The sequence below is a fragment of the Microtus pennsylvanicus genome, chromosome 4 (genome assembly GCF_037038515.1).
Source record: "Microtus pennsylvanicus isolate mMicPen1 chromosome 4, mMicPen1.hap1, whole genome shotgun sequence".
NCBI classification, from domain to species: Eukaryota; Metazoa; Chordata; class Mammalia; order Rodentia; family Cricetidae; genus Microtus; species Microtus pennsylvanicus.
Genome location: NC_134582.1, coordinates 65,608,428 through 65,632,908, shown reverse-complemented (window position 1 = coordinate 65,632,908; position 24,481 = coordinate 65,608,428). Strand labels below are relative to the sequence as shown.

The 24,481-nt window shown below is 47.3% G+C and overlaps 1 protein-coding gene across 3 annotated transcripts in view; it reads right to left on the bottom strand.

The window, feature by feature from the left end:
• Positions 1-8,707: 8,707 nt before the first annotated feature.
• Kctd1 (potassium channel tetramerization domain containing 1) overlaps positions 8,708-24,481 on the bottom strand; it is a 202,531-nt gene continuing 186,757 nt past the window's right edge. For 2 of the 3 annotated variants that reach the window (XM_075969261.1, XM_075969262.1), the window contains exons 4-5: positions 14,091-14,396; positions 9,049-9,631 (exon numbers count right to left, since the gene is read on the bottom strand). In XM_075969261.1, the coding sequence (XP_075825376.1) occupies positions 9,473-9,631; positions 14,091-14,396 (465 nt within the window). In that variant the 3' untranslated portion in view covers positions 9,049-9,472. Of the gene's footprint in view, positions 9,632-14,090; positions 14,397-24,481 lie in introns of all 3 variants that reach the window. The other variant, XM_075969260.1, reaches the window with a different exon arrangement.

Genomic DNA, 24,481 nt, shown 5'->3' with positions numbered 1-24,481 from the left:
TCCCTGCCTTGATTGCCTAAGTGCTGAGATTACAGGCATGGGCTACTGCCACCGATGAGATATCAGCGATTGCACATTTTACCATGCTGGGTGAAGCATGATTAGTAAAAGCCTAGAGACAGAAATTGTTCTCCCTGGAGTCCCAGCTCTGACTCTGCCACTTAGGGACTCTCTCTGCCTGGCTTATCTCTGCACCATGATATTCTTCCAGACCTTGGATATAAGACACCAGAAGAGAAGTGCCTCCAAGGGCTTGAAAACCTATGTTGGGTAATATTATTTTTTAGTGTGTGACTTTTGTTTATGATGCATTTGTTTAACTCTGTGAAGCTGTGTTACTGTGCCTGTCTAAAACACCCAATGGTCTTAATAAAAAAATTGAACAGCCAATAGCAAGGCAGGATCAAGGATAGGTGGGGCTAGCAGGCAGAGAGAATGAATAGGAGAACAGGGTGGGGGATGGAGGGAGAGAGAAAGGGACAGAGAGGGAGAAAGGGGCAACAACAGAACAAGGAAAGGAGGACATCAGTGGCCAGCCACCCAGCTACCCAGCCAGCCATAAAATATATAGAGGTAAGAAAGATAAAGCCCAGAGGGAGAAGGTAGACGGGATAATTTAAGTAAAGCAAAGCTGGCAAGAAACAAGCCAAGTTAAGGCTGGGCATTCATAACTAAGAATAAGCTTCCCAGTGAGATTTATTTGGGAGCTGGATGGTTTAGGAACATTTAGGTTGTTTCCAGGTTTTGACTATTACAAATAATGCTGCTATGAACATAGTTGAGCACATGTCCTTGTGGTATGATTGAGCATCCTTTGGGTATATACCCAAAAGTGTCATTGCTGGGTCTTGAGGAAGGTTGTTTCCTAATTTTCTGAGAAATCACCATACTGATTTCCAAAGTGGCTATACCAGCCTGCATTCCCACCAGCAATGCAGAAGTGTTCCATTTTCCCCACAACCTCTCCAGCATAAGTTGTCATCAGTGTTTTTAATCTTGGCCATTCTTAACAGGTGTAAGACGGAATCTCAGAGTTGTTTGATTTGCATTTCTCTGGTGGCTAAGGATGTTGAGCATTTCCTTAAGTGTCTTTCAGCCATTTTAGATTCCTCTGTTGAGAATTCTATGTTTATGTCTGTACCCCATTTTTTATTGGATTATTTGTTCTTTTGATGACCAATTTCTCGAGTTCTTTGTATATTTTGGAGATCAGACCTCTGTCTGATGTGGTGTTGGTGAAGATCTTTTCCCATTCTGTAGGCTGTTGTTTTGTCTTGTTGACCATGTCCTTTGCTTTACAGAAGCTTTTCAGTTTCAGGAGGTCCCTTTTATTAATTATTTCTCTCAGTGTCTGTGCTACTAGGGTTCTATTTAGGAAGTGGTCTCCTGGGCCAATGCATTCAAATGTACTTCCCACTTTCTCTTCTATAAGGTTCAATGTGGTTGGTTTTATGTTAAGTTCTTTGATCCATTTGGGCTTGAGTTTTGTGCATGGTGATAGATATAGGTCTATTTTCATTCTTCTACATGTTGATATCCAGTTATGCCAGCACCATTTGTTAAATATGCTTCTTTTTCCATTTTAATTTTTTTGCATCAGGTCTTCGTAGGTGTGGGAATTGATATCCGGGTCTTTGATTCGGTTCCATTGGTCCTCCTGTCTGCTTTTATGCCAATACCAGGCTGTTTTTAATACTATAGCTCTGTAGTAGAGGTGGAAGCCATGGATTGTGATGTCTTCAGAAGTTCTTTTATTGTACAGGATTGTTTTGGCTATCCTGAGCTTTTTGTTTCCAAATGAAGTTGAGTATTGTTCTTTCGAGGTCTGTGAAGAATTTTACTGGGATTTTGATGGGGATTGCATTGAATCTGTAGATTGCTTTTGGTAAGATTTCCATTTTTTACTATGTTAGTTCTACCTACCCAAGAGCATGGGAGATCTTTCCATTTTCTTATGTCTTCTTCAGTTTCTTTCTTCAAAGACTTAAAGCTCTTGTCATACAGGCCTTCCATTTGTTAGAGTTACTCCAAGATATTTTATGACATTTGTGGCTATTGTGAAGGGTGACGTTTCTGTGATTTCTTTCTCAACCCATTTGTCATCTGTGTACAGGAGGGCTACTGATTTTTCCGAGTTAATCTTGTATCCTGCTACATTACTAAAGTTGCTTATGATTTGTAGAAGTTCCTTGATAGAATTTTGGGGGTCACTTATGTAAACTATTATATTAACAGCAAATAGTGCATGTTTGACTTCATTTTTGATTTGTATCTCCTTGATCTCCTTTTGGTGTCTTATTGCTCTAGCTAGGACCTCAAGTAGTATATTGAATAAATATGGAAAGAGTGGACAACCTTGTCTTGTTCCTGATTTCAGTGGATTGGCTGGGAGTTTCTCTCCATTTAGTTTGAAGTTGGCTGTTGGCTTGCTGTACATTGCCCTTACTGTGTTTAGGTATGTTCCTTGTATCCCTGCTCTCTCCAAGACCTTTATCATGAAGGGATGTTGTATTTGGTCAAAGGCTTTTTCAGCATCCAAGGAGATGATTATGTATTTTTTATTTTTCAGTTTGTTTACATGGTTGATTACATTGACAGATTTTTTTATGTTGAACCCATCCCTGCATCTCTGGGATGAAGCCTTCTTGGTTATTGTGAATGATTTTTCTGATGTGTTCTTGGATTCAGTTTGCCAATATTTTATTGAGTGTTTTTGCCTCAATGTTCACGAATGAGATCGGTCTGTAATTCTCTTTCTTAGTAATGTCTTTGTGTGGTTTGGGTATCAGGGTAATTGTAGCCTCGTAAAAAGAGTTTGGCAATATTTCTTCTGTTCTATTATGTGGAACAATTTGAGGAATGTTGGTATTAGTTCTTCTTTGTAAATCTTGTAGAATTTTGCACTGAAACCATCTGATCCTGGGGTTTTTTTTTTTTCGGTTGGGAGACTTTGATGATTTAGACATTGCTTTTCATGACACCCAGCATTTCATGGGGTGACAGATTATTATTGCTGTCAGTAATAGGCCAGGATTCAAATCTTTATGATTATGTAGCATGATAAAAAGTGAGCATCAAATTTTCATCTTTTTATGAAACTTACGGCCTTAAACAAGTTAGTTCTTATGTTATCACCATGAAGTTCCACTTAAATGGCATTTTTATGGAATGTCTAAGATTGTTTTATTTATTTCATAACTCTGAGTTACAAACTGGTAGTTGGCAGATGTCTTACTTGGTCTGTTTATTTTGAAGGATAGTTTGTTCCTACATTTACTTATCTAGATATTTCACACAAAAATAAATTTCTTGGTTTTAAAAGTGCTTTGAGGTATTTTAGTATTATTTTACTTACTCTCACATGTAAAATTGAAGCAATAAAGCAGCAGAGATATGTAAATCCCCCAGACAGCGCCTTTCATGGCACACAACATCTAATGGGGTGGTGTGTGTGTGTGTGTGTGTGTGTGTACTTTTAGGTATGTCTGTGTACCATGTGTGTGTGTAGTTCCTGTGGAGGTCAGAAGAGGATGTTAGGCCCTCTGGAACTGGAGCTACAGACTATTGTGAGCCATCATGTGGGTGCTGGGAATCAAACCTGGGTCTTCTGGAAGAGCAGCTAGTACTATTAACTGCTGGGCAGTCTCCCTGGTTTCTAGGTTTTGCAGAAAATTCGTTTGAAGTGCACCCATGTTCTTCTATAATTGTGGCTTCCTGGAGTTGGGGAGGTTCTGACTCTTTGAATGGGGAATACATGCTGCAGGATTTTGCCTCTTGCTAATAGTTGATGTGATTTGCCTGGCCCCTGTAGGCATCTCCGTGTTGCCCAGACATTCAAGGTAATGATTTCTTTCCTCATATATCTTAATAGTTGCCAGCTCTTAGCCTGTGTTATAGATTATAGATGTATGGGTGGAGAAGGCAGCCCCTTAGTTGTCCTTCCCAGCCTGTTGTTCCTGCAGAGCCCCTAAATGGATATCTATAGAGCATGTTCAGTGACTCTCCAGCAGGTGGGCTTTGGACTCGGGCTCAACTCCACCTCTCCCAGTGGATTTAACTTATCTTTTCTACCGTACGTGTTCTGTTTCCAGTTCAGCCGAGCTGTACCCCACACAGTGTTTTATCCCAAGCTCAGAGACAGCTTCCTCCCTGCCCTTAGCCAATCCTCCTGGCACATGCTTCCCCAGTACTACCTCCCTGGGGATGGTTTCTTTTATGTTTTCCCTAGATATGACCCCTGATGATTTGACCTTTTTCTAGTCCATGGTTTATAAATAAGAAGTTATGCACATCTTAGTGTGCTTTGGACTATGGTTAGATATGTAGATAACTTCATTCTGCCCCTGGATGTGAAAACCCTGCTCACTACAACCCAGCAACCCAGGGCAGAAACCATTTCATAGTCATTAAGGTCTAACCCAAACCAGGGACCAGAATGTTATGAGATGCTCAAAGTATTTGTCTCTAGGAATACATTGCTAATCTAAGGAGCAGATGTATTGATAATCTACTTCAGGGGCTGGGGAGATGGGTCAGTGGTTAACGGTGCTTTCTGCTCTTGCAAAAAGGGAGAGCTTGGTTTCCAACACCCATGTTAGATGATTTACAACTGCTTATAACTCCAGCTCCAAGGGATCTGAAACTCTTCTGGCCTTTCAGGGCACCTCCACACATTACGCGCGTGCACACACACACACACACACACACACACACACACACACACACACAATCTTAAAAAAATCTACTTTAAGATCAAAGAGTTGGATCAACAGACATGCACTTGCCACCAAGCCTGACAACCCGGGTCCTGTTCAATCGCCAGGAATTCCATAGTAGAAGGCAATCTCCACACAGCACGGCACAGGTGTGGATACAACAACAACATACAAATAAATTAAAAATGTAATAATTCTTTTAAAAGAATCTGTACTTCTTTGCTGTTACAACTTGAGCGTTATTCTCTCGCGGTGGTGTGGTTTTGTTTTGCCTCTCCTGTAAACACTTAAGGGAACACTCACTTCCATTATGCTGTTTACTCCATTTCTCCCTGTCTTAGTTACTTGAGAAACAAGATAAACCTGTGTGCTCATCCAGATGAAAAGAACCACTAGAGTTAAAGGTCAGCACATTCCTGGCACACGGTGCCCGCTCAGTGCACATTCCTGGCACGCGGTGCCCGCTCAGTGCACATTCCTGGCACGCGGTGCCCGCTCAGTGCATATTTCTGGCACACGGTGCCCGCTCAGTTCCGCTTAGTGCATATTCCTGGTACACAGGGCCTGCTCGGTGCATATTCCTGGCACACGGTGTCTGCTCAGTGCATATTCCTGGCACATGGTGCCCACTCAGTTCCGCTCAGTGCACATTCCTGCCACGCAGGGCCTGCTCGGTGCATATTCCTGGCACACGGTGTCTGCTCGGTGCATATTCCTGGCACACGGTGTCTGCTCTGCATATTCCTGGCACACGGTGCCCGCTCTGTGCATATTCCTGGTACACAGGGCCTGCTCGGTGCATATTCCTGGTACACAGGGCCTGCTCGGTGCATATTCCTGGTACACAGGGCCTGCTTGGTGCATATTCCTGGCACGCGGTGCCCGCTCGGTGCATGGCTCTTCTTCCTATGTGGAAACTTACCCACGATTTGGAAACCAGTTTAGGCGTGCTCTGTTTTTCCAAAGTATTTCTTAAGAAAGAGTATATTAGAGATTTTGGTTTGTCTGCCCCAGGTTTAAAAAAAATGTATTTTCTTAAAAAAAAAAGTTATTTCAAGAATCAATGCCTTGACCATTCAAAGAACACTTTTAAGATTTTTATAACCAACAAAGTAAAAATTAATTGAAGAAAATACTGCCAACGAATGGTAAAACCAGCAGACATATATGTGGAGGAAATAGATATTCACAGTCTTATATTATCACCCTATGAACTAATTAATAATTATAAGGAGAAAAATCAAGTTTTACATTTGGTAGAAGTTACTTTATGCAAGAGACAAAAAAACCGGCCAGCCAGGTTGGCACATCATTATTCCCAGTACTCGGGAGCCAGGGGCAGGGTCTATATTGTGAGTTCCAGGCCAGCAAGGGCTATATAGTGAGGCCCTGTCTCAAACTATAACAAGAACAACAATAAAAAAATTGTCATAATTAACACGGACCAAAGCAGCTCTTAGGAAGTGAGGCAGTAAGGACATGCCATCCGCTACGCAGTGTTCCTGCAGAAACAGAAAATTCCCTCTTTGGACTCTACCGACAAGGGAGGAATTAGGCAAACCCAAGGCTTTGTGCTGTGTTAAGAACAAGTGAGCCAGACTCTTTAGATGAGTCCACTGGGGACACCCTCCTCTCAAAGGAAAACTCAGAAGGACGCTAAAGAGATATTATTGATAGCCATCACATGCAGTCCTTGATCAGATTCTCAGAGGGAAAGAGCACAGCTGTCCGGGTTGCTCTAAGCACAGCTGGTCATATTGGCATATGAACTACCTATTGGACAGTGAAAAAGTGATAGAAGTTGAGGCTGTGGCCCACTTATGTTGTGACTGACCTTCTGTTTCTGAAGTGCTTTAGTGTCTGAACATGGGGGTTCCACTGAGCTGATCAAAATAGTCGCAGTCAGTGGAGAACACATACCTTTTGGGGGGACAGTGCTAACTGCACAAAGAGGGTGCTGGATAAAGTTCGTCTCGTGTCCTGTGTGTGTGAAGGCAGAGGGTCATTTCTCAGGCACCTTCTTTGTTGGAGAGCTGCAGCACAGGCTGGAACCTCGCTGAGTAGACTGGAGTAGCTGGCCAGCAGGCTCCAAAACTACCCGTCTCTACTTCCCGTCTTACCAGTGAGCATTATCCTGAGCCTAGCTTTTTGCATGGGTTCTGGGGCCCAAACACACCCTCGTGTTTGCAAGGCACCCTTTACTGACTGGGCCATCTCCGCAGCACTAAATATGAACTTGATTGGAACAGTGGGACCCAGAGCATGGTCCTCATTTTACTCATCCAGGGATACCTTGCCTAATGAAAATAGATTGCTCTAAAAACCATGGCGAAATTTCTTCTTTTAGTGGGACAGGGATGACGAAGCAGCTGGCAGGGGCAGCCCTGGCAGTCTCCATTGAATTCTGTGGTTTATTAGTCTCATATAAGGGGACATTATGGACGACTGTGGCAGCCTGGTTGGCAGTCACTAAAGAAATTAAACGTTCAGGCTGCCTCTGTGTCAGAGGCGGCGGCAGACAGGAGCGGCTTACTTTGAGTTCCAGTAGCAATGATATTTTCATTACCGGTGTCCTCAGGCACAGGTTTTTTAATTTAAACCAGGAAGGTGAGTTCAGGATGGCAATAGCCCAGCACTGCAGGAGCATCGCTGCACCAAAACACAGTATACCTTACCTGCCAATCTTAGCAGCATGCAGGGTGGTCTGGGGTGGCTGGAAGGAGGATGGAAGAAAGGCATCGGGAAGGAGAGACCAGAGTCACCAGTGTCCTGGAAAAGCTGGGGATTTCATTCTAAAGGAAGATGGGCATCTCAGGGTTTGTACCTTCTGACTGGTGAGGTGATTATTCGGGCGCTTATTAGTTGTGAAGCTCTAACACCTCTCTTGAAAGATCTTTTGGCTGATACTATAGTGCATTTAAGTTGACCACAAATTTGTTGTTATTGTCCTCATCCGATGGGTTTTCTGAACTTCACCTCAGTCTGAACCGGTTATGTCTGCTCAGAAAACAGACCGCAGCCATAGCACAGGTTGGCTGTGGCCTCTTACAGCCCTGCACTTTCCATCCCTTGCTTCTCAGAGCACTGACAGCAGCATCGTGCTGCAGAGGGTCTTAGCCGCAGGGAGGGCTGGCAGCCACCTGGTAAGACATCACGGCTCTGCCACCCCTGGATGACATCATAGAACAGGAGCAGACCAGCCAGGACCAGTGTGCACTTGAGAATCCCAGAACCACAAGCAAGAACATTTGTTAAACCACGTAATATTGGTCTGGTTCCCTCTGCAGCAAGATAACCTAAGCGTGACTGAGAAGCTTGTAGGAATAAAGACTGGAGTCCAGGCATGGTGGTGCAAACCTGTGACCCCAGATTCTGAAGTGAAGGCATGAGGATCAGAAGTTAGGACCTGGATGGGTGACACACTGACTCTGAGCACTGCAAGGACTACAGGAACCTCAGGGAGGGCTGTAGGGAGAGAGGGTGTGTAGGGGAAGGTGGAGGGAGGGAGGGCTGTAGGGAGAGAGGGTGTGTAGGGGAAGGTGGAGGGAGGGAGGGCTGTAGGGAGAGAGGGTGTGTAGGGGAAGGTGGAGGGAGGGAGGGCTGTAGGGAGAGAGGGTGTGTAGGGGAAGGTGGAGGGAGGGAGGGCAGGCTGTATCGAGAAGAGGAAGCAGAGAAGCAGACACAGAGATTGGCCTAGGAAGTATCAGTTTTAGAATTCAAGCTTAGCTTGAATGAGGTCCTGTTTTCCATCCTCTTCCTCCTCATCAAGAAAAACACAAAGTGATTTATCTTATTCAACAAGGCAGAATAACAAAGCCTGGGAAGCAGGAAGCATTGGCCAAGTTGGAAGAGAAGAGGCCACAGCCTTATCTGTCCGTGGGCCTTTAGAGCTGCTCCAGCCGCCAAGAGCTCTTTCTGATACCCAACACAGGGAAAGAGGAAAAATTTCATCTCAATCCATCCTATCCCAACATGTGTGGTTTACACAGGACTCATTTTTTAAACAGAGTTTATTGTATTTAATACATTATAAAATCTGAAAAAACTGTAGGAAAGCAGCAGACTGAAACTGGAGATCTCTAGCAAGAAATAGCTCTGGCCCCTCTGCCAAACGATCAACAATCAGCATAAAAACAAGGAAAGGTCACGGTTGTGAGGAGGACAAAAAAGCGCCACTCCTGTACAAACCACAGTTCAAATGTCCTGTCTATGTACGTCCCATGCAGTGTGCTCCAGTGGTCCCTGATTCCCTCCTGGTCCCTGCCTGATGAAACATGACACCTCCACTTGCAAAGAAACACCAGCCGAGGTGTTTTGTTTTGTTTGTTTAAAAAAAAAAGAAAAGAAAAGAAACGGAAGAAAGATAAAGAAAGAAAGAAAATGCATGACTGTTGGCAACTGACAGCATCAGGAGACTCTGTCCTCCCTGGCATGGCTTATTTACTGGACAGAGACCTCAGAGGCCCAGGACACGCGTGGCCATTGCAGCACCCACCGTAGCTCTCTCTCTCTCTCTGCATTTCCTACCTTTTGACATATATATATTTATATATTTATATATTTTTTTTTACATCTTGAGGATATCATGATTCCAATTGTTCCCATATGAACACAGGTGTGATTTCTAGAGCATAGAAACGTCTTTTATTCAATTGTAGCTTCAGAGCTTGGTTTACTGTCCCAGCTGCACACAAACGTTCCTTTTCGCATACTGTTAGGTTGTGTGTGTTTTCTTTTTGCATAAGAAATATGTCTGTTTAGTCCAGTGGTTCCTGTTTTATCCGGATGACTGAGGGTAGGCGGGGTGTCCGCCTCAGCTCCCGGCGGAGGACGTATTCACTGAACTGGGACGAGTCCACTCCTCCCCCACAGGAGCCCACAATTTCAAATCCTCGTTGCTGCAACCGCTCGAGGACCTGTGAAGACAACAAGACAGACATCGAGTTAGGGGCAAGGCAAGTGCATCGGCCACATAAACACACCAAAGATGTGTTCCGAAGCTCAATTCATGTACATTCCAGAATGAAGGCAATGGTTTTTCGTGAGAAAATTAAGCTATTTCTAGCTGGGGCTGTCACTTGTGGGAGAGGGCTTGCCCAGCATGCACGAGGCCCTGGTTTTGACCCCTAGGACCACAAACAAACAAGAAGATACTTTAAAGGTCTCCTTTAGCCTAATTGCTGTTTAAGTAAATGTTGTTTAATTTCCAAGTCAAATGCTAGGATCTGGTATCAAACCCTAGTATTTGTATTCTGGATACTTGGATACGGGAAGCCACCCTGTGACCCTGAGATAGGGAGACAGGGAGCTAACTGCGCGCACTCTGTTTCTTTGGCAATCTATCAGTTCATTGGACAGAATCAGACTGCACACATCTCTAAAGGAATCAGACTGCACACATCTCTGAAGGAATCAGACTGCACACATCTCTGAAGGAATCAGACTGCACACATCTCTGAAGGAAAGAGACACCATAAACCATAACTTTAAAGATAAGCTTGCTTCAGCTTTCTTCTGTTTTGAGTGGAGTGAAATGCTGTTAACTGACTCTCAAACTGTCAGTAATAAAGTGGACCATGTGTGATATCACGTTCAGCACTTGGAAAGGCAAGCGCAGGAGGATCAAGAGTGTGGGACCAGCCTGGGCTACACAGTGCGAGTCTGGCTCAAAATAAGCAAGCAAATGCCTAACTATAACTAAGCAAGGCAATCCTAATTTTAATTCGTAGTTTAATTAATTAATTAATTAAATGCAGTGCTAGGCATGTTAGGCCAGTACTCTGCCACTGTGCTACATTGCCTCCAGCTTCTTAATTATCGGTTCTTATCACCAACTTTTACACAGAGTATAGAAGTAAAATAATGTACTAGGAGAGACTGGAAAAAAACGAGGATGTGTTTCAAACACAAGGCCTGGACTGAGAACAGTTGCCAGCGCTCTCCACAGCACTCAGCTGGGGCAGGTGAATTCGCTTTGCACATCCGCTCATGGGACTAAGGACAGGGTGATGGGACCGTCCCTGAGTTCTGGTGAATACAATGGTGGCAGACAGCTCTGGGCAGAACTCTAGCAGAGGGGGGGATGGAACCCATCAGGTGACAGTCGCCTCAGTGTGCTCTGAAAGGATCTTCTGCCCCATTAGGAGAGGACGGAGGAGCACGAGGAGCCACTAGACAGCAACAAACCTCATTCTCATGCTTATTTCCCCCAGGGGCGTCATGGACGCTGGTTGTTTTCTGGCTCAGAGTTCCATACACAGAATGTGCCGAGTATCTGGTGTGGCCCAGTGCTGGCCTGCGTGCGGCCAAGTGCTTGTTAGAGTGCCTCGTAAACTGCTTAGGAAGACATTGCTTTTCATTCTATTTTTTTCAATTATTTATTTACATATGTATTCTCTCTCTCTCTCTCTCTCTCTCTCTCTCTCTCTCTCTCTCTGTGTGTGTGTGTGTGTGTGTGTGTGTGACTGAGTGACCCAGCAACTGAACTCAAGTCATCAGAGTTAAAGGCAAGCACCTCTACCAGCTGAGCTAACTCACAGGGTGGTTAAACACGAAGTCCATAGCAAAGTTCCTTGGTTTTAGGAATGTCTAAATGACTGGGTATATCTGCAGGTATCTGATGCCCTGTCTCTGTGTGCCGACAGACAGGTGTCTGCCTCTTGGTGGTGGGTAGAGTGGGAAGCAAGAATGGCTTGGGGCTGTATGAGTGATGAAGGTGGGACAGGAGAGACTCCCACAGCTGATCTGGCCAATGCATCAGGCACACGGAAGACAGAAGGTGCTCACTGGACAAGGGGAGGGGCTGAGACCTTCTTACTCTGCCTTTGGTCAGCTGGGTGCCTGGAAGGGTGAATGGGAGGAGAAAAGTTTGAGGCTTCACAAGCATTTAGAGACAACACAGCCTCGTGTGTGTGTGTGTGCGCGCGTGTGTGCGTGTGTGCGTGTGTGTGTGCGTGTGTGTGTGTATGTGTGCGTGTGTGTGCGCGCGCGTGTGTGTGTGTGTGTGTGCGTGTGGTGTGTGTGTGTGTGTGCGTGCGTGTGTGTGTGCGCGTGCATGTGTGTGTGCGCGTGCATGTGTGTGTGTGCGCGTGCGTGTGTGTGTGTGTGTGTGCGTGTGTGTAGCCGTGTACGATCACCTCATACCTCCAGTGGGTACCATCCACAAAGATGAGAATGCAACTGTTGCCCTCTGGAACCCTAGTAAGACTGGGTACCTTCCTCCGCATGCTGGCAGGTTTCATTTTTCTGAGTTTCCTGCTATTCTGCTCTGTACTGCTCATGCATTTGAAAAATTATAAACAGTGCGTAACAATTTCCCTGAGGCAGCATGATCCCATAGAGTTTCTAGCCTTTCAACTCTTGGAGAGCTCTTAGTGGTGCTGGGGATGGAATATTGATAGGGCTTGCATTCGCTAGGTGAGCGCTTTGCCACTGAGCTATGTCCCAGCCCACTGATGACCACACAGTGAACAAAGTCATAGGCCAGTTCCAACTAAAGAGAGCAGGGGCCTACTGCCTTCTAATAGTGTTCAGTGTTGCAGGGCTCTGGGGAAGACTCGGGTGTGCCTCTGCGTCCTCACCACAAGGCAGGCACACTAGCTTGCTGTCAGAAGACAGTGACCCACTGGCCACACCCAGGGCTGGGGGGTGCAGAACAGATACTCAGCACCCTGAGCTAAGATAAAAACAGCACCTATCAGCATCTAAGGCACATAGCACCAAATCATCAATCCCACCCCCATGTTTTCTTCTCCCAAAGATGTCTCCACCGCAGAACATGACAGTTCTATTCACTTCTGTCAGAAAAGCTTGTGAAACCAGCAGTTGAGACACTCAGACCAAGACCAAGACCGAGATCATCGATCATCGCTTGGTGACCTGCCTCCTCCTTCTCTATTATCATCTATTGTTGGTTTTTTTTGTTTGTTTGTTTTGTTTTGTGTTGGTTTTTTTTTTCAAGACAGGGTCTCAATGTAGATAAAGCTGGCCTTGGACTTGCTAATGAGCTGAAGATGACCTTGAATGTGTTTATTTCATTTACACACACACACAAACACACACACACACACACATACACACACACGTGACTGCTTGTCAGGATGTGCATCATTTGTGTGCGGTTATCCAAGGAGGCCAGGAGAGATCATCAGACTGGAGTTGCAGGCACTTGTGAGCCAACCAATGTGGATGCTGGGTACTGAACCCAGGTGGTCCTAACCATGGAGTTATCTCTCTAGCCCTGACCTCAAGTTTCTGATCCTCTTGCCTCTACCTCCCAAGTGCTAGAATTATATAGGTTTGCACCACAGCTCATGGGGTACTAAAAATCAGCCTCAGTGCCCAATTCATGCTGGGTAAGCCCAACTGATCTACATTCTTGGACCCTGGAGTTTTTATTTTAGAACAAAGTTATAGCAGCTTCCTCTTCTGTTCAGATTCATCTTCTGGCTTTCCTCTCGTCTCCCACAAGCGAATGAACCTAACAGCAAACACCGCAACGCTTCTCTCCAAAACCCCACTAAAGCAGAAAATCTCGCCGGGGTTCACCATGACTTCTCCCATCATCCTTAGCCTCCTGTACTATTCAAACTCACTCTGGTTCCTTTCCTTCAAGCGACATTCCTGATAGCACTCAACATGCCGAGGGCACTTCTGCTGTGGGCTCCTTACAACTTGATCTCTCTGCCTGGCAGACCACTAGCGGTTGGGTAGGGAGTACACTCCACAAGGCTGGGCAGAGAAAGCCTGTCCTGCAGCTGGTGGACTCAGTCACTGAGGACACGAACCGAATCAACTCCTTGATCCGCTGACGGCTTCACAGCGAACGGGCTGTCAGGAGGTGGGGCCTGATTGGAGGAAGTAGCTCACTTGAAGATGTACTTCTGAGGGGCACATCATGCCTCGGCCACTTCCTGTTTGTTGCCCTGTTTTTTTTTTTCTGGTCACCATAAGGTGAGCGACTCTCCTCTACCACACCTGTCGGTAACAATGTTTTACCTCACCGCAGCCCAATGTGAACCAAGTGATCACCTCTGAGACCATGAGCCAAAGCAAATGAAGTTGTTTCTCTCAGGTGCTTGTTACAGTGACAAACACTAACACAAACACTGCCCTGGATGCCCTCTTCTTACTACATGGGCAGGGTTTATGGTGGTTAATGTCTCTCCCCACCCACTTTTGAGACACAAACTCCACAAACACAGAACTGTTGTGTGTTTTCTTCTGCATCACCTGTTCTCACAGTAGGTACACATAGTATCGGGCACATAGTAGGTGCTCAACAAAGACTTGTGGATTTATGGGATGGATGCCCATGACGGTTCCTCAGCCCCCTGCAGGAGAGGCACTGGTGCCGTACGGTGTATGCTGACATACCTGGACTGAGTTGAGGTGACAGTAGCCGTTTAGTGGGAACCTGATGACATGCGTGGAGTCGTGATTCCAGCCTGCATTGACGGAGTTGCACATCACATCACCAATCTCTGGAAAGACTTCTTCTATCAAGGACTTGTCCCCACTGAGGGTGATCCTTTCTCCAAGGTCCGGGGCCACACGCACCACGAGGCACTCACAGGGCCGTGAAAAGCGGCCAGTTTCTCTGTCCTGTTTCCATCGTTCCAGCTCCAACAACATTGGCTGAAGTTGAAAATATTTTGCCTCTTCATATAACAAAGTATAGTCCTGCGGGGAATTAAAAAGCATTTCATAGTGGGAAACACTTATATAAGGTGCCAAAATAGTTGTGCTTTGTTTGATCTGTTTTGCTTAGGCTCTTACAAGATAGCTCAGGTTGCCCTTGAACTCATGGTCCTCCACGCCCCCTAGTGTTGGGACTACAGGTGTGTGGCCTTGAACTGGTGGCCCATCCCCTCCCACCCCCAGTATTGGGACACAAGTGTGTGGCCTTGAACTCAGGGTCCTTTCCCCCAGTGTAGGGATACAGGTGTGTGGCCTTGAACTCGTGTTCAACCCCCCTCCCCCCCTCACACACTGTTGGGATACATGTGTGTGACACTTCTGGGCACAACAGAGCCACCGTAGCCATGAACCCACAACAGCCGTGGCCCTCTGCAAATTCCAGCAAGCAGGGAGAAGGGCTCACAAGCCTTCCCCCAGTGACGGAGCTTTTGACCACTATGGACTGCAAGGAGAGGAGGAGTCTGTTTTCTTTAAGGGAGTGACTTACGGGCTGCCCGTGCCCCAGGGGATGGCTCTGCACACGAGCCTGGGCTCAACACAGACAGGACTCAGTGGGTTATTTTTCAAAAAGAAGAAATGAAATTGGAGTAGGGATTGGGGAGTTGATTTATGAGGAGTTGGGGGAAGGAGTGGGGATCAAAATACAATCTTGTATGCATGTATGAAGTTGTCACATAACTAACTTTAAATGTTATATTGAAATTGATGTCTGTTCACTTCTGTTGTATTTCAATAATCAAATCTCAATGCGAACATTTCACATACAACACATTTGTAAAGACTCCATTTGCAATCACTCATTCATTCATTCACTCCCTGTGTTGGCTACAAGTTGATTTCTGTCAACTTGTCACAACTAGAGTCATCTGAGAGGAGGGACCCCAACTGAGAAGATGCCTCCATGAGATCGGGGTGTGGGCCAGCCTGCAGAGCATTTTCTCAACTTGTGATCACTGGTGACAGGCCCAGTCCATCGCTGGTGGTGCTATCCCTGGGCTGGTGGTCCTAGGTTCTACAAGATGGCATGCTGAGCAAGCCATGAGGAGCAGCCCCCCTCCATGGCCCCCATCAGCTCCTGCCTCCAGGTCCCTGCCCTGCTGGAGTTCCTGTCCTGACTTCCTTTGGCGACAAAACAATGACATGGACGTGTAAGCCGAGTAAACCCTTTCCTCCCCAAGTTGCTTTGGCCCTGGTTTCATTACAACAACAGAAACCCTAAGCAAGGCATTCATTCATTTCGTTAGAGACACGGGGGATTAAGGGCTAGCAGATAGGCCTGTTTAAGGGATTTTCATGAATGAAGTCCTCAAATCCCCTATGAAACCAAGCCCATCCATACTCCCATTTCACAGATGAAAACCTGAAATGTAAAAGGATTCGCTTTCCTTTTTCAGTTTAGAAATGTTCCTGGGGATCTCAAGCTGGACGGTGCTGGTGGGAATCAAATGTAGTCTGCTCTGCTGGGCGCCCAGGAGCTTAGGCTCAGCTGCAGACACACACACGGGGGCCTTCCGTTCTTGCCACCTTCAGAACTCATCGTGGGGAGGTGAAGGAAGCAGCAGGGCCTGGGGACAGGCTTGAGTGGCTGTCGAGAGGATGCACATGTAGCTTTTACTTAAACTTGGGTGTTGGTACGTGATGGGTTAGGCAAGGCTGATAGAGATTTGGAAGGTTCTCACCCTGCCCCTGGTCGCCTGTCACTGTTGTCTCAAAGCAGACACAACTCTGACTCCTGGGAACTGGGTGAGAAAGAGGACCTTATCCATTTCTGGAAGGCTTAGGCATTCTTTGCCTCAAGTCATACGCAGATGGCCTGAATTAAAGCCCCAAATCCACACAGGAGCTACTGAAAGAGAAGACAAAGAATGGGGCCAAGGACAGGATGGAGAGGCAGCATGAGAGGTGGTGTTGACAAGCAGGTCAATATTATGTCTCAATGTAGCTATGGTCACAATCATCCCTGGGTGTGAGATAAGTGGATACTTGTCCAGACATGTTGGCTGAGAACACTTTAATCAACTGACAAAGTCATCTCTGCCTTCCTTCCATGAGCCCAAGCTGACAGGTGGTGGTTGCTATTCACATGAGAGCCAGCTCCGTAAATACACGGCCTCATGACTCTAAGCAAGGGGCAGACCAGAAGCAGAGGATACAGAACTACATTCACAGTTCCCTCCCCCTCCCCAAGGAAGCAGTAAACATGGTAGCAGCTTCATTCACATCTTTGGGACCTGGAGAATGGTACAATGGTTTATACCAGTGTACCTCTCATTAGACAGTCCACTTCCTCTATTGGGAAATAAGGACCAGATGTAAGATGCTGTCGTGGACACTCATCTCGCAGAATCTGATACTTCTTTACTCAGCCTTCCACCTTCCCAGCAAAGGAAGACTGCAAGAAATAGACCTAAAATACTAAATTGAGCATTCTCAAAGAGATTTAGACAGAGTGGAGGGCTGGGAGATGCCCCATTAGGGGCATAATGGTTGCGTAAGTGTGAGGACCTGAGTTCCTTCCCAGAACGCAAGCTAATAAGCCGGGCAGCATTGTCATCCCCACCCTGGACACGTGCAGACAGGTAGATGCCCGAGGCTCACTGGTCAGCCAGCCTCATGTCAGCAAATGTCAGGAAGATCCCCGTCTCAGTGACAAAGTGGATGGAGTGCCAACGCTGATCTCTGGCTTCCAAGTAAGTACACATATTCCTGTGCATACACACACATACACGCCCCAGACAAAACCCAGAATCAATCATAGTAGTGACATAGGAGGTTGAGAAGGGAGAATTGAAAGTTCAAGGCCAGCCCAGGCAACTCAATTAGATCCTGCCTTAAAAAAAGAAAAGGAAAACTTAAATAAGGGTCAGGATGTAACTAAGTAGTACTGGTCTAACATGTATAAGGCTTTGGATTTAAGCCCTAGCCCTGAAACACACATACACACACACACACACAAACACACACACACACACCCCTAGATTTTGCAAACAAAAGAAAATGTGATATTAATGCTTAATTTGCTTAACATGATGACCCCTAGTTCCATCTCTTCTGCTACTTGCATGATTTTGTGCCTCTTTACTGCTGAATACAACTCCATTGTGTGTACACACTATACTTTTTACAATTTTATTATTTACTATTGTGTGCGTGTCATACATGGGTATGGGCCAGTGTGTGCCATGATGTGTGTGGACATCTTCTTGCAGGCAGGGGGTTTGAGAATGGAACTCTATCAGTTCTGTGATGGGCATCTGGGTTGGCCGTGTATCCTGGCAGCTGGAAGGCATTAAAATGGATGACCAAGTGCCTGTGGGAAGGTACCCGTGGGAAGGTACCTGTGGGAAGCGGCCTTAGATCCCTAAAGCTGCTTACGCAAGTCCAGTACTTGTATTTGTGTGTGCGTGTGTATGGTACCTGCATAGTGATTTCCACAGTGGTCGCACCAGTGTGCCTTCCCACCAGCAGTGTGTAAGGTTTCCTCTTGCCCCCACTGTCACTAATATCTGTCTTCATTAGTTCTCTTACTGACCCGCATTCTCACAGGGGCGGGATGAAACTGGAAAGCAATGTTTAACTGCATTTCCCTGACACCTCACAACCTTGAACATGATTTCAAAAGAATATCTTTTATCTTGTAAAACTCCATTAAAATGCATGAAATCTGACTGTTAGACCTGGAACTCTAAAATTGCTAGAGGAATGCATAGGCTAAACACTTTAAAATATGCCTCGATTGATCAAGAGGGCTGCATGAAGCCAAAGGCTTCTGTACAGGCGAGAAGACAGCAGGGGCAGCCACGGAGGGGGAGAAAACCTTTGCCAACTATACCTCTGGCAGGGGATTAATACCTAGAATCAGTAAAAAAAAAATACAAAAACTCAATAACCCAAATCCAAATCAACAAATGGGCTGATGAACTGAGCGCTCCAAGGCAGGAAAACAAAAGGCCAGAAAAGTAGAAAAAATGTTCCATGTCCTTAGGGCCAGAGCTGTTGTGATTTTCCCTTTCGCTGACCCGCCCCTCAAACACTGTGGCCTTGCCTCATGCTGGCTGGAATTAACCTTCCAGCTCTCTTTCATTTGTTGTGCCTCTGAGGGGCTTCATCAGCCACTTGTACTTGACACTGCTGATATGCTCCCTAACACCCCAATAGCACACAACACTGAAGGTGTCGCTCAGGAATGCACAGGACAGCCTCTGCTCAGCGAGAGGTTCACCGCTGCTGAGGACACCAAGTTTCCAGTCGCTGCCGGCCAGGATGGAAGAGGTGAAAGGAAGGAGCCAAATGGCTGGCAGCATCTCCTTTGCCTTCCCAGCCTGCATGATGTGAACTGGACCATGCATTCTCCAGCACATCGGATGTAGCCTTCTAAATCTGTGAGCCAAAGTCAACCTTTCCCCAACAAAAATAGCAAACATTGTATAAAGGTGATTCTCATAGTCCTGGTCAAAGGCGTTGGAGTCTACGCTGGCATCTTAAGGATGAGTCTGGCTTCCAGGGGCTGCCCGCAGCCATTCCGTCCTCTGCCTGCCTTGCCACATGTCTATTTCTGACTCTGACCTTCCTGGATCCTCTTGGATTTTTAAGAACCCCCATAACACAGTACACCCAGGTAATATAGGGTCATCTCCCCAACTCAAGTGCCTAGCTTCATCAAATTGGAAAGTCTTTCTTTGTCATGTACAGGAGATAGGGCTTGGCTGTCAGTGCTGCTGGTCCACCTGCCCTGCCCCCCAGCGCAAAGGTCATCCTCTCTTGACACCCCAGCTCTCTGTTTTGTCTCTGAGTCCCCTTCACCAGGGCTGCTGTGTTTGAGGTCCTTATTTGATGTCTGAGAGTGTCCTGAGAGCCACCGTAATTTACCCCACCCTAACTTCCATGCTGTGGGGTTTGAATTTTTTCTAACTAAAAACTTTGATTCCCTCATCCAACACCCGGTATCATACTGAACTGCACAGTCTGTTCCTATGTGAATCACTGTACAAAGTAACAAGACAACAGGGCTAGATGAGACACTTTGTGGGGTTCAGGCAATAAATCAACACTGAACTTTGGCTGTCAGCAGTAACGAAGCCATCATTCTAAGATCTTAAGCTTAGTAGTGGCATTTGGTAGGGGTCTTGTTGGAATGCTACAGTTTAAAGCAGGGTTTTGAGGGGACAGATGGCATTCAAGAATGGGGTCACATCCTCACGCTGTCCCAGGCTCCTCCTTCACTGTTCAGACCTCAGCTTCTGTCTGAAAACTCAGGGGAACAAATCATTTTACAGCTTCTTCCACTGTAAAATGCTGCATCTACAGAAGCTGTGATAGAGATCTCGTAACCAAAGGGGATAAAGCTGATGGTGTTTGGCAAGACGTGACCTTGGGTTCAACACCCAGCACAGTAAATAATAAATACATACATACACAAATAAATCAAAGGTAATGAGTCTAGAAGGACTTGGGGTTAGAGTCCCTCTTTGCTCACTAAGTCCTTACCTTTTTTTTTCTTTAAATACACAGGTTACATATTTTATAAGTGACTTTGAAGCCTGGTCATGGATGGATAGCACATATCATGGTTGGACAGAGCATCTCATGGATGGACAGAACATCTCACGGATGGACAGAGCATCTCACGGATGGACAGAGCATCTCACGGATGGACAGAGCATCTCACGGATGGACAGAGCATCTCACGGATGGACAGAGCATCTCACGGATGGACAGAGCATCTCATGGATGGACAGAACATCTCAGAGATGGACAGAGCATCTCACGGATGGACAGAACATCTCAGAGATGGACAGCTCATCTCACGGATGGACAGAACATCTCAGAGATGGACAGAGCATCTCACGGATGGACAGAGCATCTCATGGATGGACAGCGCATCTCAGAGATGGAAAGAGCATCTCACGGATGGACAGAGCATCTCACGGATGGATAGAGCATCTCACGGATGGACAGAGCATCTCACGGATGGACAGAGCATCTCACGAATGGACAGAGCATCTCACGGATGGACAGAGCATCTCACGGATGGACAGAGCATCTCACGGATGGACAGAGCATCTCACGGATGGACAGAGCATCTCACGGATGGACAGAGCATCTCAGAGATGGACAGAGCATCTCACGGATGGACAGAGCATCTCACAGATGGACAGAGCATCTCACGGATGGACAGAGCATCTCACGGATGGAAAGAGCATCTCCTGGTCTAATGCTTGAATTTATAATTATCATCATCTTTTCTTGGAATGTAAGAGAAACAACGGCTGTTTTGAGACTTCTGGCCTTTCTTGGCACCTTCTGTTGCTAATGAAAATTTAGAATGCCCCCAGCCCTTCTTCTTAAGCCCTAGGTGGCCTCACACTGAATGGTGCCACACAACTGGGTATCTTTCTCCCTTTTAACTATCCTGGCTGTGCTTTCCTTTATCCCACTGCTCTTTGGTTCCTAGGCAGACAAGCTCTCTCCATGGAGATGAAGGGTACCAATGGAAAATGATTCATATTGACAGCTCATCATGCCAGCGTGCCTTAAGTACTGACCAGCCTGATCATTGCACGGGGTTCTTCTCACTATGCCACCATTTTCTGCATGGTTAGGATGACTCTGGACATTCACTTTCTTGGCAGTCTCCTTTTTGTTTGTCTTTCTGTACTTCCTAGCCCACAGTTCTAGCTCTGGCTCACTGTTGGCTTTTTCTTTAGAAACCTGGGTCTTATCCTTTAGCAGGCCTGTTTAATTCCATGATTTTAACTTCCCGCTTTAAGAATTTTGCATGGCTCTTTTGGGGTTTGCTGGTCCTGGGCTCATCCCCCTGTTGCCTCTAATCTTTGAAATCTTATGACCCCTTTCTGATTGGGCAGTGACCTTTCTTCACCTCGTATAGATTAAATAACCCCCCTCTCTTCATCTGAAGATGATTGGTAGGAATAGGCAGATGTCAGTGCAGCAGTGGGCTGGGGAGATGTCAGTGCTGCAGTGGGCTGGGGAGATGTCAGTGCTGCAGTGGGCAGGGCGGATGTCAGTGCTGCAGTGGGCAGGGCGGATGTCAGTACTGCAGTGGGCAGGGCGGATGTCAGTGCTGCAGTGGGCAGGGCGGATGTCAGTACTGCAGTGGGCAGGGCAGATGTCAGTGCAGCAGTGGGCTGTGCAGATGTCAGTGCAGCAGTGGGCAGGGCGGATGTCAGTGCAGCAGTGGGCTGTGCAGATGTCAGTGCAGCAGTGGGCAGGGCAGATGTCAGTGCTGCAGTGGGCTGTGCAGATGTCAGTGCTGCAGTGGGCTGTGCAGATGTCAGTGCTGCAGTGGGCAGGGCAGATGTCAGTGCAGCAGTGGGCTGTGCAGATGTCAGTGCAGCAGTGGGCTGTGCAGATGTCAGTGCAGCAGTGGGCTGTGCAGATGTCAGTGCTGCAGTGGGCTGTGCAGATGTCAGTGCTGCAGTGGGCTGTGCAGATGTCAGTGCTGCAGTGGGCAGGGCGGATGTCAGTGCTGCAGTGGGCAGGGCGGATGTCAGTGCTGCAGTGGGCTGTGCAGATGTCAGTGCTGCAGTGGGCAGGGCAGATGTCAGTGCTGCAGTGGGCTGTGCAGATGTCAGTGCTGCAGTGGGCAGGGCGGATGTCAGTGCTGCAGTGGGCAGGGCGGATGTCAGTGCTGCAGTGGGCTGTGCAGATGTCAGTGCTGCAGTGGGCTGTGCAGATGTCAGTGCTGCAGTGGGCTGTGCAGATGTCAGTGCAGCAGTGGGCAGGGCAGATGTCAGTGCTGCAGTGGGCTGTGCAGATGTCAGTGCTGCAGTGGGCAGGGCAGATGTCAGTGCTGCAGTGGGCAGGGCGGATGTCAGTGCTGCAGTGGGCAGGGCGGATGTCAGTGCTGCAGTGGGCTGTGCAGATGTCAGTGCAGCAGTGGGCTGTGCAGATGTCAGTGCAGCAGTGGGCTGTGCAGATGTCAGTGCAGCAGTGGGCTGTGCAGATGTCAGTGCAGCAGTGGGCAGGGCAGATGTCAGTGCTGCAGTGGGCAGGGCGGATGTCAGTGCTGCAGTGGGCAGGGCAGATGTCAGTGCAGCAGTGGGCAGGGCAGATGTCAGTGCTGCAGTGGGCTGTGCAGATGTCAGTGCTGCAGTGGGCTGTGCAGATGTCAGTGCAGCAGTGGGCAGGGCAGATGTCAGTGCTGCAGTGGGCAGGGCAGATGTCAGTGCTGCAGTGGGCTGGGGAGATGTCAGTGCAGCAGTGGGCAGGGCGGATGTCAGTGCAGCAGTGGGCTGTGCAGATGTCAGTGCAGCAGTGGGCAGGGCAGATGTCAGTGCTGCAGTGGGCTGTGCAGATGTCAGTGCTGCAGTGGGCTGTGCAGATGTCAGTGCAGCAGTGGGCTGTGCAGATGTCAGTGCTGCAGTGGGCTGGGCTCCAGCCCCTCTGGGGAAGATGAACCCACAGCATCTGCTTTTCCTCACTCATGAGTGAGAAGCGTCCATTATAACAACTAGAGAATGGTGGAGGCCAGCCCAGCAGCGAGAACCCAAGGCCACTTCCTCAACTGCTCATCCCCCTAAACTAGTAAAGGGAAACTTTTTTTTCAGAAACTTATCATGTTTCAGTGATTTTAGCTTCTGAGATTATGTATTTAATTTTTTGAAATGTAAGCCAGTTTTTGAGCTAGAAAGAGGGTGACCCCACTTCATAGGTGAGCTACTCTAAGATCTGAAGACCAGCACACAGGAGAATAAACATGGGTGGAATCCAACTTGCAAATGAAGCATGTGTTAAAAACATATTTCTTGGACTGGAGAGATGGCTCAGTGGTTAAAAGCACCTGCTGCTCTTCATGAAGACCCAAGTTCAGATCCTAGCACCCATGTGGGTGGCTTCTAGAGCTGGGCCTATAGCTCCAGGAGATCCAGTGCCCTCTTCTGGCCTTCACAGGTACCTATACATATACAGTTCAGGTGTGCCTGTGCACATGCACACATGCTTACACACACATGCACACATGCTTACACACATATGCACACATGCTTACACACACGCACACATGCTCACACACGCACACATGCTTACACAATGCACACATGCTTACACACGCACACATGCTTATACATACATGCACACATGCTTACACACATGCATACACACATGCTTGCACACATATGCACACATGCTTACACAATGCACACATGCTTACACACATGCACACATGCTTACACACATGCTCACACACATGCACACATGCTCACACACATGCACACATGCACACATGCTTACACACATGTATGCACCTACACATGCACTAATGCACTCATACTGAAAAATAAATCTTTAAAAATGTTTTTGTTAATTACATGTTTCATGGGTAGGGGTAAATACACCATGCATTAGTCTCTCATTGCTCCTGTAAGAGATGACTGCAAGCTTGGTGGCTTACGTCAACACAGACTCATTTTCTTATAGTCTGGGAGGTCGGAAGTCAGAAATGGATGTCACTGGGCTGAAACCAAGGGGTCAGCAGGACCCCCTCTTCCAGATGCTAGGGGGCCAGCATTACAGCGCTTTGTTCAGTCACAATCTACCTCGAGCCTCTTGCCCCCTCCTACGAGGGCCCACCTGGGTTCTCCAGGAAAACCCTTCTACTCCTGTAACCTAACCTCCTCTGAAAGTCCTGCTGGCCACGCGTGCAGCATGTGCACGGGACCTGCGCCCGGGACTCGGCTTTTCACAGAGCTTCCGTCTGCAGAAGCCTCAAAGGCTTCAGCTACTGACACACTTGATGTTTTACACTCGCTGACACATCTTCTGCTTGCAGGCCCACTAACCCATTCACTCATTCGCTTTAAAAGCCACATCTGTGCCAAACACCCTGGGGATGCAGTCAGGACTCAGGACTGTATTCCTGGGACCCTGGGACCCTGGGATCCTGGCTCCTGACAGCGCGGCATCACCGGGAGGCCATAGAGGGTACCGTTCTTTGTTTTAAGGCAGCACTCCACCATCAGAAGTGACAGACCTCTGTAGGACTTACCTCCACTTGACTTTAAGGACTTTCCCCCTATGGGGGTGGGGTGGCCAGGATGGTTGTGCAG